This window comes from Mustelus asterias, chromosome 7 (assembly GCF_964213995.1).
Source record: "Mustelus asterias chromosome 7, sMusAst1.hap1.1, whole genome shotgun sequence".
Taxonomy (NCBI): Eukaryota; Metazoa; Chordata; class Chondrichthyes; order Carcharhiniformes; family Triakidae; genus Mustelus; species Mustelus asterias.
Genome location: NC_135807.1, coordinates 124,265,006 through 124,278,517, shown reverse-complemented (window position 1 = coordinate 124,278,517; position 13,512 = coordinate 124,265,006). Strand labels below are relative to the sequence as shown.

At 41.7% G+C, this 13,512-nt stretch overlaps 1 protein-coding gene across 2 annotated transcripts in view; it reads right to left on the bottom strand.

Moving 5' to 3' along the window:
- The window catches only part of LOC144495926 (arf-GAP with SH3 domain, ANK repeat and PH domain-containing protein 1-like), a 274,726-nt gene that overhangs the window by 148,478 nt on the left and 112,736 nt on the right, over positions 1-13,512 (bottom strand). For both annotated transcript variants that reach the window (XM_078216746.1, XM_078216747.1), the window contains exon 7: positions 3,870-3,919. In XM_078216746.1, the coding sequence (XP_078072872.1) occupies positions 3,870-3,919 (50 nt within the window). The remainder of the gene's footprint in view (positions 1-3,869; positions 3,920-13,512) is intronic.

Genomic DNA, 13,512 nt, shown 5'->3' with positions numbered 1-13,512 from the left:
TTAATTTTTTTTAAAGCAAACGAAGCCTTGAGGAAATAGAATTAAGAAAAATAGATTTACAAAATCAAAGAATTGTTAGTGTGCAGAAAGCCATTCGACTCATCACTTCTGCACTAACTCTCTGAATGAGCCACTCATCGCTTTCATTCTCTGCCTTCTCCCTGTAACCCTGAACATTATTCCTTCTCAGTAGGAAGAGAAGAGATAACCTATACGAAAAAAGGGTTAGCGACAGTGCAACAAAGCGGTTGAATGGACAGTTCAAAAAGTGAAGGAGTTTAGGTAGTAATGCTAGCCGGGGGTGGAAAGGCGAGAATGGCTAGTAGATAGATTACAATTCATAACTGAAGTGAAGGAGTGGAAAGAAGAAAAGTGATTGGAGGCTGAGATCAGAAGAGAATGGCTGACGGCTATATTTTAGCTACAATTTCTATCCTAAAACACAAAGTGGAGACATTGCTGGCTCCATTCCTGACCACATCATGCCATAACAAACACCAACTTTCCATCCAAAATGAAAAGAAAATGATGGAGAGAAAAAAAAGTTAAGGGTACAGAAGCAGCAATGAAGAGAAAGAGAGACAGAGAATTAGCAACACAAGGATGCCAAAACCTGTTGAGCAGTGGTCAACTTTACACCATAAATTGTTATACTACTACTTGATTTACATAGAATGTGCATTTATATGCTGCTTTTAACATAGTAAGAATATAAGAAGAGCAACAGGCACATTAGCAGGCAAAAATTGACATCAAGCCACAAAAGATGTTGGGTAAAGTGAAAAAGTCATATAATTTGTTCTGAGGTCTGTCTGGGTGGTTTGATTGTAGGGATTAAGGGGGCCCAGGCTGTTTTACTGGAAAGGTGCAAGGTGTTTATGCTTGAAGGGAAGGGCAGCCTGTGTGCTAACTTTGGATGGACTGCAAGTCTCCTAAAGTGCTGAGAATGTCAGGTTGTGAACAGTTGTGCTTTAAAGTTTCCATTAGTTCCAAGACAAAAGGGAATTGGGTAAATATAGCTAATCAGTATTTCTACCTGGATACAAGGCCCATATGATTCAGGTTGCCATGGAGATAGCCTAAGATAAGCTAGGCTATCTCAAAGCCTAAGATAAACCTGAAAGCTCTCAGATATGGTTTATCTGCCAGAGTCTGTGAACGACCTAAAGACACTCAAAAATTTTAAAAACACAGTTTCAAAAATAAGTGGTCTCATTTTTAAGACTGAAATAAGAATAATTATTTTCTCTGGGAGTCACTGGTCTGTGAAATTCTCCTTCTCAGAAATTAGTTTAGTCTGGGTCATTTAATTTATCCAAGACTGAATTAAATAGGATTTTGATAGACAAAGGGAGTCAGATAGGAAGTTGAAGTTGAGACCACAATCTAATCAGCCATGATCTTATCAAAAAACAAGGCAAGCTTGAACAACCAAATGGCCTTTTCCTAATTTCTATTTTCCTATACCCAGTGTGCTAATAGCTTCCAATGATTGGATAAAGAAACCACACAAAACATAAGCTGAGCTGCATAATTTCACGCTTTGCGAAAGATTCCTCACTGTCAACCATCTACCTAGTCCATTCAGTATGAACATGATCCTTGAATGGTTCATTGGGACACACATCCAAAGGTTGAATTATGGCTATTAGACCCTCTGCTGTGACTGCAATGCGGGCATTATTTCTCCACAGATCTGAATGGTTATATGGGATCTGAACACGTCCATCACTAATAAGCTGCATTCTTTACTTAGATTACTAGGACACTCATTCCATACATTATTGATCCATAACTTCACTCCATCCTCATCCATCCAGCTGTTGTCACAGACATGCTCAAAAATTCCTGCAGGAAATTTGATGTTTTACATTCGAAAACTATGATAGGCTTTAATTTTGTTCTGTCAAGCAAGTTGACTAGTATCATCGTGAATCTTGACATTGCACGTCCTGTTGTTTTCACTAGAATGTTTATCAAACATTTCCAATCCACAGTTTGGCTGCTAGGTACATCAAAATTCATGGGCAAGGATATTTGTGTTTAAGCAGGAGTGTGAAGAATCACTGGAAAGTAGTAATTTTGGCATGGAGGTCTTTCGGTAGTCTCTGAGCAATCTTCGTCTTCTGCCACAACACTAGACTGTTTTGTTCCATAAAGCAGCTACACTAGATGTTGGTCTGAAATCTTTGCTGGACTCAGGATTTGATTTGTCTCATTAAAGTGCATATATATGGTGAAGATGTAACCATTCTGGAGATGTTTGAGAGTCCATTCTGATATATGTCTCTTAAGATTAGGCCAGTGACTGGTCCCTGTTCTAATGGCACATTTGGTTTCAGGCATCTTCTTCAGAGCAGATTCTTTCTTCTTCCAGTCTTGCACCAAATTTTCACTAACAGCAAATTCTCTCGTTGCAGCACAATTATTTGATGAGTTAGCAAATATGAAAGCACCTTCATACTTCATCTGTTTCGCTGGAGGACCAACTTCCTCTCGTCACTCGCCATGCCAAGAGTCGTCTGCTCTTGGTGGGCGTGTCTGAAACTCCTACGCATCTTCTTTGCAACATAGCCCACATTGTCTGCTTGATCTTGCTTGGGGTGGCATGATAGCACAGTAGTTAGCACTGTTGCTTCACAGCTCCAGGGACCTGGGTCCAATTCCAGTCTTAGGTTACTGTCTGTGTGGAGTTTACCTATTCTACCCGTGTCTTCTTGGGTTTCCTCCGGGTGCTCCGGTTTCCTCCCACAGTCCAAAGGTGTGCAGGTTAGTTTTAATGGCCAATGCTGAATTGCCCCTTACTGTCCCAGGATATGTAGGTTGGAAGATTAGGGGGGAACATACTTGGGGTTACAGGGATAGGACCTGGGTAAGATGCTCTATCAGAGAGTCAGTGCACTTGCTGGGCCGAATAGCCTCCTTCTGCCAACTTACAGTATAAGGCAAGTAAAACATGCATTTCAAGGGTGAAAAATTGAGGCTGACTATTAATGCGAGTATATCACTTAGTAGCCGAAAAGTGGGGGGGAGGGAGTCAATTTAGACGCCAAATATAAGTAAAAATATGATGTTTGGCACCAAGAAAATGGGGTCAACTTATATCCCATGATCTATGATAAATTACTGAATACAGGGAAAAAAACTACAGAATATGCAATATTCCAGACTACCTTGCCACAAATTCAGAAGTACCCATTTTTGGCTCCCTACCCAATCCAAGCAGGAAAATGTACACAAATGAAGAGATCTCATATTGGACTCAATTAACATAGAGACAGCGTTGTTAGCAAAGGCTATGTGGTTCAGCTACTGGAAGTTTGAATGATTATTGGTGCTGCAGCAGCCCACACTAAGTAATAAGTGGCCAGCGATGGAATCACAATCAGGCCTTGATGAGAGAGTTGGTGGAGGAAACCAATAAGGCCTTGGGAGATAGAGGCAGGGAAAACAAATGACAACTGAAATAGACTCTCATGCCTCAGTGGAGGCAATCCATCCAGTGGAGGCCGGGAAGGGATTCCCATTGGAGATTAAGGATGGGAAACAAGTCAGGTTTCCCAGAGGGAATGTTTTGGGTGACATAACTCAATTTAACTCCAACATTATCAACTGCACATTGTATGTATAGTCTGAGATAAGCAGAAGTCAAATGACTTCAAAGATAAACCATCATTCCAGCAAATGACCATCTAACGCAATTCATTCTGCAAATAAAATAACTAACTATTGGCTCATTCTTACTAAAGTGATAGCCAACTAATATTGCTTTGAAAAAAAATGTTAATGCAATATAACAAGTTTTAATTTGGAATATCTAGGAATTAAGCCTAACTCAAGTTTCCCAGTCAAAAAATAGAAGTACTTACAACTTTGTTTCATAATCTTTCCATGCCTTGTCAAAAGGTTTCTTCAGATCCTGTAGAAAAAGGTATATACTGAAACTACCAAAATTATTCATCACATTATTACATTTAATCTAGCAAAATAATTACTTTTACTTCCAATAAAAAGGGCATTCTTGCAGGACAGATAAATATGGATAAGGAATACCATTTGGGTCACCTCAGCTCACCTATCCAAAAGAAACATAACTAATTTCATTGCTCAAATATTCCTAAAATGATTTAAAGACTTTTGCCTCAACCATACCTTGCATAGAAATTGATTTTTAAAATAATTTATTTGTGGGATATAGGCATCGTTGCTGAGCCAGCCTTTATGGCCCATCCCGAATTGTCGTTGAGCTGGGTAGTACTATTTCAGTGGGCATCTAAGAGTCAACCACATTGCTGTGAGTCTGGAGTCCAGACCAGGCCAGATACCAGACCAAATAAAGGCAGCAGATTTCCTTCCCTAAAGGGCATTAGTGACCAGTATTTTTTTTACAACAATCAATGGCGGATTCATGGTCATCATTAGACTTTAAATTCCAGATTCTTATTGAAATTGAATTCAAATTTCATCATCTGCCATGGCAGGATTTGAACCCAGGTCTCCAGAGGATTACTCTGGGTCTCAGGATTACACACCCAGTGACAAGAGCACCAAGGCACTGCCTCCCTGTAAGCATTTATTGTAAATTTACTGATGGTCCTACATTTGTCTTTCAACGGTTTGAACCTGTACTCCCCTTATGCTACTGTCATTGCTTATTTCTAAACAGTAGTCCAGAAATGCATCCCCAAACCGCAACATATTGTATAATCCCTCTAAGGTCCTCACAGGTTAGTTTCTATGTTAGAGTCCAAGTTTCTCTGATCGTACACTTTGATCCCATTACATTGAGGGAATGGCCTCGAGGTTCTTTTTTACTGCTTCTAAGACTTGCACAATTTTCTTCTCATAAAACCTGGAGACAACAGAATTCATTGTGTGGCCTGATCAGAATATTTCATAGTTTCAACAATAATGTATATTTAAATATCACCTTTAACGTTACAGAATATTTCTTGGCACTCCACAAGTATGTTATAAAACAGAATTAAATACGAAGCCACATAAGTAACTATGCAGGCTTATGGCCAAAAGATTTGTCTTTTTAAGGATTTTAAGGAGCATCTTAAAAGGAAGAAAAAGAGAATTCCACAGTTTAGGGCCTACACAGCTGAAGGTAGGCCCAGCATTAGGATGCTCAAGAGGCCAGAATTAACTGAGCATAGTTACATCAGATGGTTATGTAGCTGGGAGAGATTATGGAAATACAAAAGAGCAAGGCCATGGATCTGAAAACAAGGATGAGGGTTTTAAAATCAAGGCATTGTTTTACCATGAACCAAAGTAAATCAAATAGCACAGTGGTGTATAGGTGGACAGGGTTTGATGTGAAAAAGGGCACAGATAGTATTTCAGATGATCTCAAGTTCACAGAGAGTAGAATGTGGGAGATTAACCAGAAATGCATTGGAATATCAGCTATTTCTGAAATAACAAAAACAGTTCTGATTTGGGAAAAACGTAAGCAATTGGGACTAACTTAATGGTAGAAACTGGGTGGCATGGACACGTTGGGCTGAAGGGCCTGTTTCCATGCTGTAAACCTCTATGACTCTAGTCATATTAGACTGAAAACTGTTTCCCTCTCCACAAAGAAGTGGAGAAGTTCCTGACGCTTACTGTTGAAGGTGAAGGGAGAGAGGTTTAAGACGCTTACTGTTGAAGGTGAAGGGAGAGAGGTTGGGGCAGCACGGTAGCACAGTGGTTAGCACTGCTGCTTCACAGCTCCAGGGTCCCGGGTTCGATTCCCGGCTCGGGTCACTGTCTGTGTGGAGTTTGCACATTCTCCTCGTGTCTCCGTGGGTTTCCTCCGGGTGCTCCGGTTTCCTCCCACAGTCCAAAGATGTGCGGGTTAGGTTGATTGGCCAGGTTAAAAATTGCCCCTTAGAGTCCTGAGATGCGTAGGTTAGAGGGATTAGCGGGTAAATATGTGGGGGTAGGGCCTGGGTGGGATTGTGGTCAGTGCAGACTCGATGGGCCGAATGGCCTCCTTCTGCACTGTAGGGTTTCTATGATTTCTATTGATTTCTACAACAATTTATAGTATAAAAAAGTCATCCTGGAATAGTGAGCACTTTTAGGGCCCTGATAATGCTTTATTTGCAGCACACAGGTTGGACGGTGAACGGCTGAACCAGTTGCACATCCTACCTTTTTAAGTCTGCATCCTTTAGAATTAGGAAAGCAGAGAGGAGGGTCGTACACAAGAAAGGCCAGGATAAGCACGAGTAATGGTTTTATTGGTAACTAGGCCATCACCGGTGGAGGTGAGATTAAGCAAATTGGTGTCTGCAGAAATGTTGCAGCAAACTACGAGCCAAAGACTGGAGATCTGGAATTTGCAATGGGCAGTTATAAGTGAATTGGGGATTAGTTTTTTTCCCCCCTCAAGGCAGATACAGAAGAAGGTAGGGTTGAGGTGTTGGGGCGAGTGAGACAAGGAAGTGATAATAAGATGAAACCACAGGAGATGACACAGTCAATCCTTGTAATTATGTTCTACAGATCTGGCAATATCATGCAGCATTCCATTTATTTTGTTGTTTGTCTTTCAACAGTGCCCAGCTATGTTAAGTGCCGCATTTGCCAACATCCTGAGATTTCTTTCACCTTCATGCTTAGCTGCTTTGACATTATTGCTGGAGTAAAAATAAAATGTAATGGCCGAAATTCTACAGCCATTCACGCCCCACTACCACTGCCAGCGAGGATGGAGAATTTGGCGATCAGCCAAAGCTCCATTCACTGCAGCAAGACCAGAGAATCCTGCTGGTGTGAATGGCCAGGGAATCCCACTCAGTCAATTATATGTACTCAATCTGACTTAATACTATTTTGTCTATTTACTGAATATATCTTATTCCTTTTATAGGTCTTTGGATGTCTCAAACATGGCAACTTTGGCATGGCCTACAGAGGGCAGAATTCTCCATTTTGAAGACACAGTGCAGTGGTGGGTGGCTCCAGCAGTGCCTTTCCCACCGGCCAGAATGGCGGTATCCCACATCACATTTCGCACATGGACACATATTAATTATGCGTAGGCGAGTTCTCCCGAGTTACCTGGTGGGCTAGCAGCTGATTCATCTGCCCACCACAAAGGTCTCGGCACCATATTTAAATACCAGTCCAGCATACTCACATCACTCTCTCCAACCCACCTGTCTTCACCAGACCATGTAATATGTCAGCAACCAGAGTAAAAAGGCTAGCAGCCCCAACAAGTCTGTAACTCAATTCAATCACTCTCCTCTTGAGCCCATCACCTGCAAGGTGTCCATGCTTCACTTGGACCTCTACTACTGCATCTGGAGTCTTGATGCATCTCTGTCCATTTTCACTCCTCTTGGTCTTCCCTCTGCCTTCCATTGTTTGCTTTCTCCTTGCACCTCCTTTGCCCTCTGTCTGCCATAGTGAGATTCCCATTCCACCTCTGGTCCAACTTCGGACCTTACAGATAGACACTGGTGAGTGGCATCAGGGGAAAGGAGACCTCAGTACTCCCCAACTGTAGGCACAGTACTGATCCAAGATGGTGTCACAGGAGGGTCCATGGGTCCAGCAGCACGGTGCTATCCATGAAAACAAGCTCGACATGGAGATGGAGAGCAGGAACTGGCCTGCGTGGTGAAAAGTGCATCAAGAGCAGTACAGCAGTTTGGTAGAAAGGCATTGTCGCACCCACCTCCAAGTTTCTTGCGAAATGAGCACCGCCTTGTGCACGTCACTCTTTAGCAATTAAGTTTCAGACCTATGTAATTTCACACTGGCATGTCGCAGATTGCAAGGCCTGACGGGGTGCCGACATTCATGCAGCTGCTTTAATGAGTATTCATTAGATGCAAATGAATGCAAATGGTGTTTGCGCCACCAGCCAGTGGGAAGTCCAACCCTCCATTAATCCACCACTGGGAGAATTGCAATGTGATTTCACACCAGCCAGTTTCCAACATTTTGGCTCTCGCTAGATTCTCTGCTCCTGTCCGCCACCAAACCACCCTGAGTTTCTTCACCAAAGTTGATCATAGAAATTAAAAGATCCCAACCTAGGCATTACATTCAATATTCCCAAAACTTAAAACATCTCCCCTAACAATCCACTGTTGTTTCAACCAACCTGTTGCTTCAATTAACTTTCTGTCCATATATTAAATTATTAATAATCAATGCCATTATTATTGATCAAAGTTGATGATGTACGGCAAATGCATCTGTTGTTCACAGGTTCTGTTTGTTACCTTTGTGAATGGGTGTAGGATGTTCCTAACATTCAACAATAAAATCATGGTAAGGGGACATCAGTTTACAAATCTTGTACTGTTTCTTTCAGCATTTTAAAATAAATATAATATATTTTACTTCAAAAATAATATTATTTATTCTTATATTATTATTTCTGAAGTAAAAACAGAAAAATGTTCTGATAAAGAGCCATATTAGACTCAAAAGGTTGACTCTTTCTCTCTCCACAGATGCTGCCAGACGTGAGAGTTTCGCCAGTATTTTCTTACTTTATTTCAGAATTTCAGTATGTGCTCTATTTTGCTTTTATCATTTAAGTTCTTTTAGGCTTTACAAGACCTCCATTCTATTGGTCTCAATCATTCAGACAATTATGTGAAGGTGAGGCTACAAAAAGGCAGATTCCGCAATTAAATGCTCTCCCCATAGAGGGCAACACATCTCCAAAAACTGCATGCTCCAAAGTCTGTTAATTAAATTTAACGCTCATAAAATTGTGGGCTGCACTGTCTGATTTGCCAAGATTTGCAGCTTTCCATAAGATTACAGAACTGCCTATATCGCATGCTACTTAGGTTCACCTACATTCCAGTTTTCAAGTCCTTCATCAATAGAAATCTTATCAATAATGTATTGGATTTTTTTTAAACATTTGCATTCCTCCCTGCTCCTGACTGTCCTTTCAATAAAGCTCGGCACGGTGGTACAGTGGTTAGCACTGCTGCCTCACAGTACGAGGGACCCGGGTTCGATTCCAGGCTTGGGTCACTGTCTGTGCGGAGTCTACACGTTCTCCCAGTGTCTGCATGGGTTTCCTCAGGTGCTCCGGTTTCCTCCCACAGTCTGAAAGACATGCTTGTTAGGTGCATTGGCTATGCTAAATTCTCCCTCAGTGTACCCAAACAGGCACCGACCGGAGTGTAGCGACTAGGAGATTTTCACAGTAGCTTCATTGCAGTGTTAATGTAAGCTTACTTGTGACATTAATGAATAAACTTTAAACCTCCTGAATATTTCTTTGTACACTCCCTCACCTTCCTCCCTGCAAACTCTTGTAAAACTTGTCCTTCATTTCACCTCAGAATACCTGTTGATTCACTTTTGATTGTGCTTACTCTGCTTGTGCTTGCAAATGTTAAATATGTATTTGCCCTGTATGCTGATCCATTGCCTTTAAATGAAGTGCTGAGCAATTCTAAGTTCCTCCCCACCAACATTCCAAAGTCAATTTGTTTCAACACTTTCTTCATTATCTTTACGCTAGAATTCTAAAACATTTTTATTGCCCAAGTATCGATCCTCAGTAGTGTTGAATTCCAGATCATACCACACTTGACCATTATTTTGTCTCTTATTACCCAAGATATCACAACCTTACTTCTCGGTCCAACTTCTGATTGTGCATTAGCAATAGGGAATATTAAAAATGAACAATGCACTAAATTGGCTGGATTGTTAAATGCATAAACATAAAAAAGTATGGAAAGATATTTGGTATTATACAAAACCAGTTTATACCCCTAGAAGTTATAGGCTCCATGCATGTGGTTAAGCAACCATAGTGATGAAACAAGGTAAGAGACAGCTTATAGAGAGAGAGAAAGAGACAAAGGATACAATTAAAGTAGTAAAGTGCAAAATGAGAATATAAACCAGATTACAAAAGATATGGCAAATGGCAAAGATGGGCCCATTAAAGGCAGATTCATTCAGGATTATAATGGACAATAAGCAAATATTAGTATCCGTTTTCACAGTAAATGAAAAAATCCCAATAGTACAAAGAAAGTTCAAGGAGAGGAACTTAGTGAATTTAATATAAAGAAAACAAATGGCAAATGGTAATGGAGAAAATAATAACTTAAGATAGACATGCAAGTGACCAGGACCTGTTAGTTTTCACCCTAGATTATTATAAGTAATTTTACTTTTATTTATTCACACGGTATGTCACTAGCTAGGCCAACAATTGTTGCCCATTTCTAATTGCACTTAAGATGATTCATGAAGCACTGCAGTCCATGTGCTGTAGGTGTACCCACAGTGCGGTATTCCTTATAGATTACACAAATGAGGCCATTTCAGAGAGCATTTTAAGAGTCAAACATTGTTGTGGGGTCTGGAGTCACAAACTGTCCAAGGACAGCAAATTTCCTTCCCTAAAGGACATTAATGTGAAACAGATGGGTCTTTATGACAACAGATGAAAGTGTCATGGTCATGATTACTGAGACTAGCTTATATTTTAATATAAATTCCACTAGCTGCTATGCTGGGATTGGAACCAATGCCCCCAGAAGACTTTCCCAGGCCTCTGAATTACTAGTCCAGTGGCAATACCACTATACCACCGCCTACCCCAGGTAAGGAGGTTGTAGCTGTAACAAGTCATAATTTTCCAAAAATCTCAAGGTTCAGGAATTGTGCCTAGGTTTTTGAAAATTATAAAGGTCATTCTATAATTTGAATTAAGGGAGGGCGAAACTAGGTGATTGCACATAAGTCTGTTACTCATTTTCAGAATACAGTTATTGCTTACAAAGTTGTCACTTAATTGCCCTCAAGGTGGTGTTAGCAGGCCTTCTGATGAACTGCTGCAATTGAGGTGAAGGTACTCCCATAGTGCTGTAGGTAGGGAGTTCCAGACAAGTGCACCATATTTCATCATACACCTGACTTGTGTCTTATAGGTGGGAGTGTGTTGTGGGCAAGTTAATGGAATCTGTCATCAGGGAAAGAGCAACTGAGCAATTCGACATGCATCTGTTGATCAAGCAGAATAAGCATGGATTTGTGGATCAGTAGGTCACATCCAATCAATTTTGCAGACATTTTTCAAGCCGTTGGCATGAGGAATAAGGAACAGCAAAGGATTTTGTCCGTATGAATTATCAAAATACATTTAATTAGGTTCCACAGGCGATCATCAAAAATGAAAGCACTTGAAATTGGGAGGTAACCTTGTGACATGGTCAGTAATTGGCTTGGAGATCGAAGACAGTAAGAACATAGAACATAGAACAGTACAGCACAGAACAGGCCCTTCGGCCCACGATGTTGTGCCGAGCTTTGTCTGAAACCCAGATCAAGCTATTTCCTCCCTATCATCCCGAAGTACTCCATGTGCCTATCCAATAGCTTCTTAAATGTTCCTAAAGTTTCTGACTCCACTATCACTGCAGGCAGTCCATTCCACACCCCAACCACTCTCTGAGTAAAGAACCTACCTCGGACATCCTTCCTATATCTCCCACCATGAACCCGATAGTTATGCCCCCTAGTTACCGCTCCATTCACCCGAGGAAATAGTCTTTGAACGTTCACTCTATCTATCCCCCTCATCATCTTATAAACCTCTATCAAGTCTCCTCTCAACCTCCTCCGCTCCAAAGAGAAAACCTTTCCTCATAAGACCTACCCTCCAAACCAGGCAGCATCCTGGTAAATCTCCTTTGCACTCTTTCCAGTGTCTCCACATCCTTCTTGTAGTGAGGTGACCAGAACTGCACACAATATTCCAAATGTGGTCTCACCAAGGTCCTGTACAGTTGCAGCATAACCCCACGGCTCTTAAACTCAAACCCCCTGTTAATGTACGCCAACACACTATAGGCCTTCTTCACGGCTCTATCCACTTGAGTGGCAACCTTCAGAGATCTATGGATATGAACCCCAAGATCTCTGTTTCTCCACATTCTTCAGAACCCTACCTTTGATCCTGTAATCCACGTTTAAATTTGTCCTATCAAAATGAATCACCTCGCATTTGTCAGGGTTAAACTCCATTTGCCATTTTTCAGCCCAGCTCTGCATCCTATCTATATCTCTTTGCAGCCTACAACAGCCCTCCACCTCATCCACTAGTCCACCAATCTTGGTGTCATCAGCAAATTTACTGATCCACCCTTCAGCCCCCTCCTCCAAGTCATTTATAAAAATTACAAATAGCAGAGGACAAAGCACTGATCCCTGTGGCACTCCACTGGTAACCGGTTTCCAGTCCGAAAATTTTCCATCCACCACCACCCTCTGTCTTCTGTTAGGTAGCCAGTTACCTATCCAATCGGCCAAACTTCCCTCTATCCCACACATCCTTACTTTCTTCACAAGCCGACCGTGGGGGACTTTATCAAACGCCTTACTAAAATCCATGTATATGACATCAACTGCACTACCTTCATCTACACACTTAGTTACCTCCTCAAAAAATTCTATCAAATTTGTGAGGCAAGACTTGCCCTTCACAAATCCGTGCTGACTAACCCGGATTAAGCTGCATCTTTCTAAATGGTCGTAAATCCTATCCCTAAGGACCTTTTCCATCAACTTACCGACCACCGAAGTAAGACTAACCGGCCTATAATTACCAGGGTCATTTCTATTCCCTTTCTTAAACAGAGGAACCACATTCGCCACTCTCCAGTCCTCTGGCACCACCCCCGTGGACAGTGAGGACGCAAAGATCAATGCCAAAGGCTCTGCTACCTCATCCCTTGCCTCCCAAAGAATCCTAGGATATATTTCATCAGGCCCAGGGGACTTATCAACTTTCAGTTTATTCAAAATTGCTAGTACATCTTCCCTCCGAACATCTACTTCCTCCAGCCTATCAGCCTGTGACACCCTCTCTTCCTCAAAAACATGGCCCCTCTCCTTGGTGAACATCGAAGAAAAGTATTCATTCATCACCTCTCCTATCTCTTCTGACTCCATGCACAAATTCCCACTGCCGTCCTTGACCGGCCCCAACCTCACCCTGGTCATTCTTTTATTCCTCACATAAGAGTAAAAAGTCTTGGGGTTTTCCTTGATCCGACCCGCCAAGGACTTCTCATGCCCCCTCCTAGCTCTCCTAAGCCCCTTTTTCAGCTCATTTCTTGCTAACTTGTAACCCTCCATCGAGCCAACTGAACCTTGTTTTCTCAACCTTACATATGCTTCCTTCTTCCTCTTGACAAGACATTCCACCTCTTTTGTGAACCATGGTTCTCTCACTCGGCCATTTGCTCTCTGCCTGGCAGGGACATACCTATCAAGGACACGCAGTATTTGTTCCTTGAAAAAGTTCCACTTTTCATTAGTGCCTTTGCCTGACAATTTTTGTTCCCATCCTATGCTTCCTAATTCCCGCCTGATTGTATCATAATTACCTCTCCCCCAATTGTAAACTATGCCCTGCCGTATGGCCCTCTCCCTCTCCATTGCAATAACAAAAGACACCGAATTGTGGTCACTATCTCCAAAGTGCTCTCCCACAACCAAATCCAACACTTG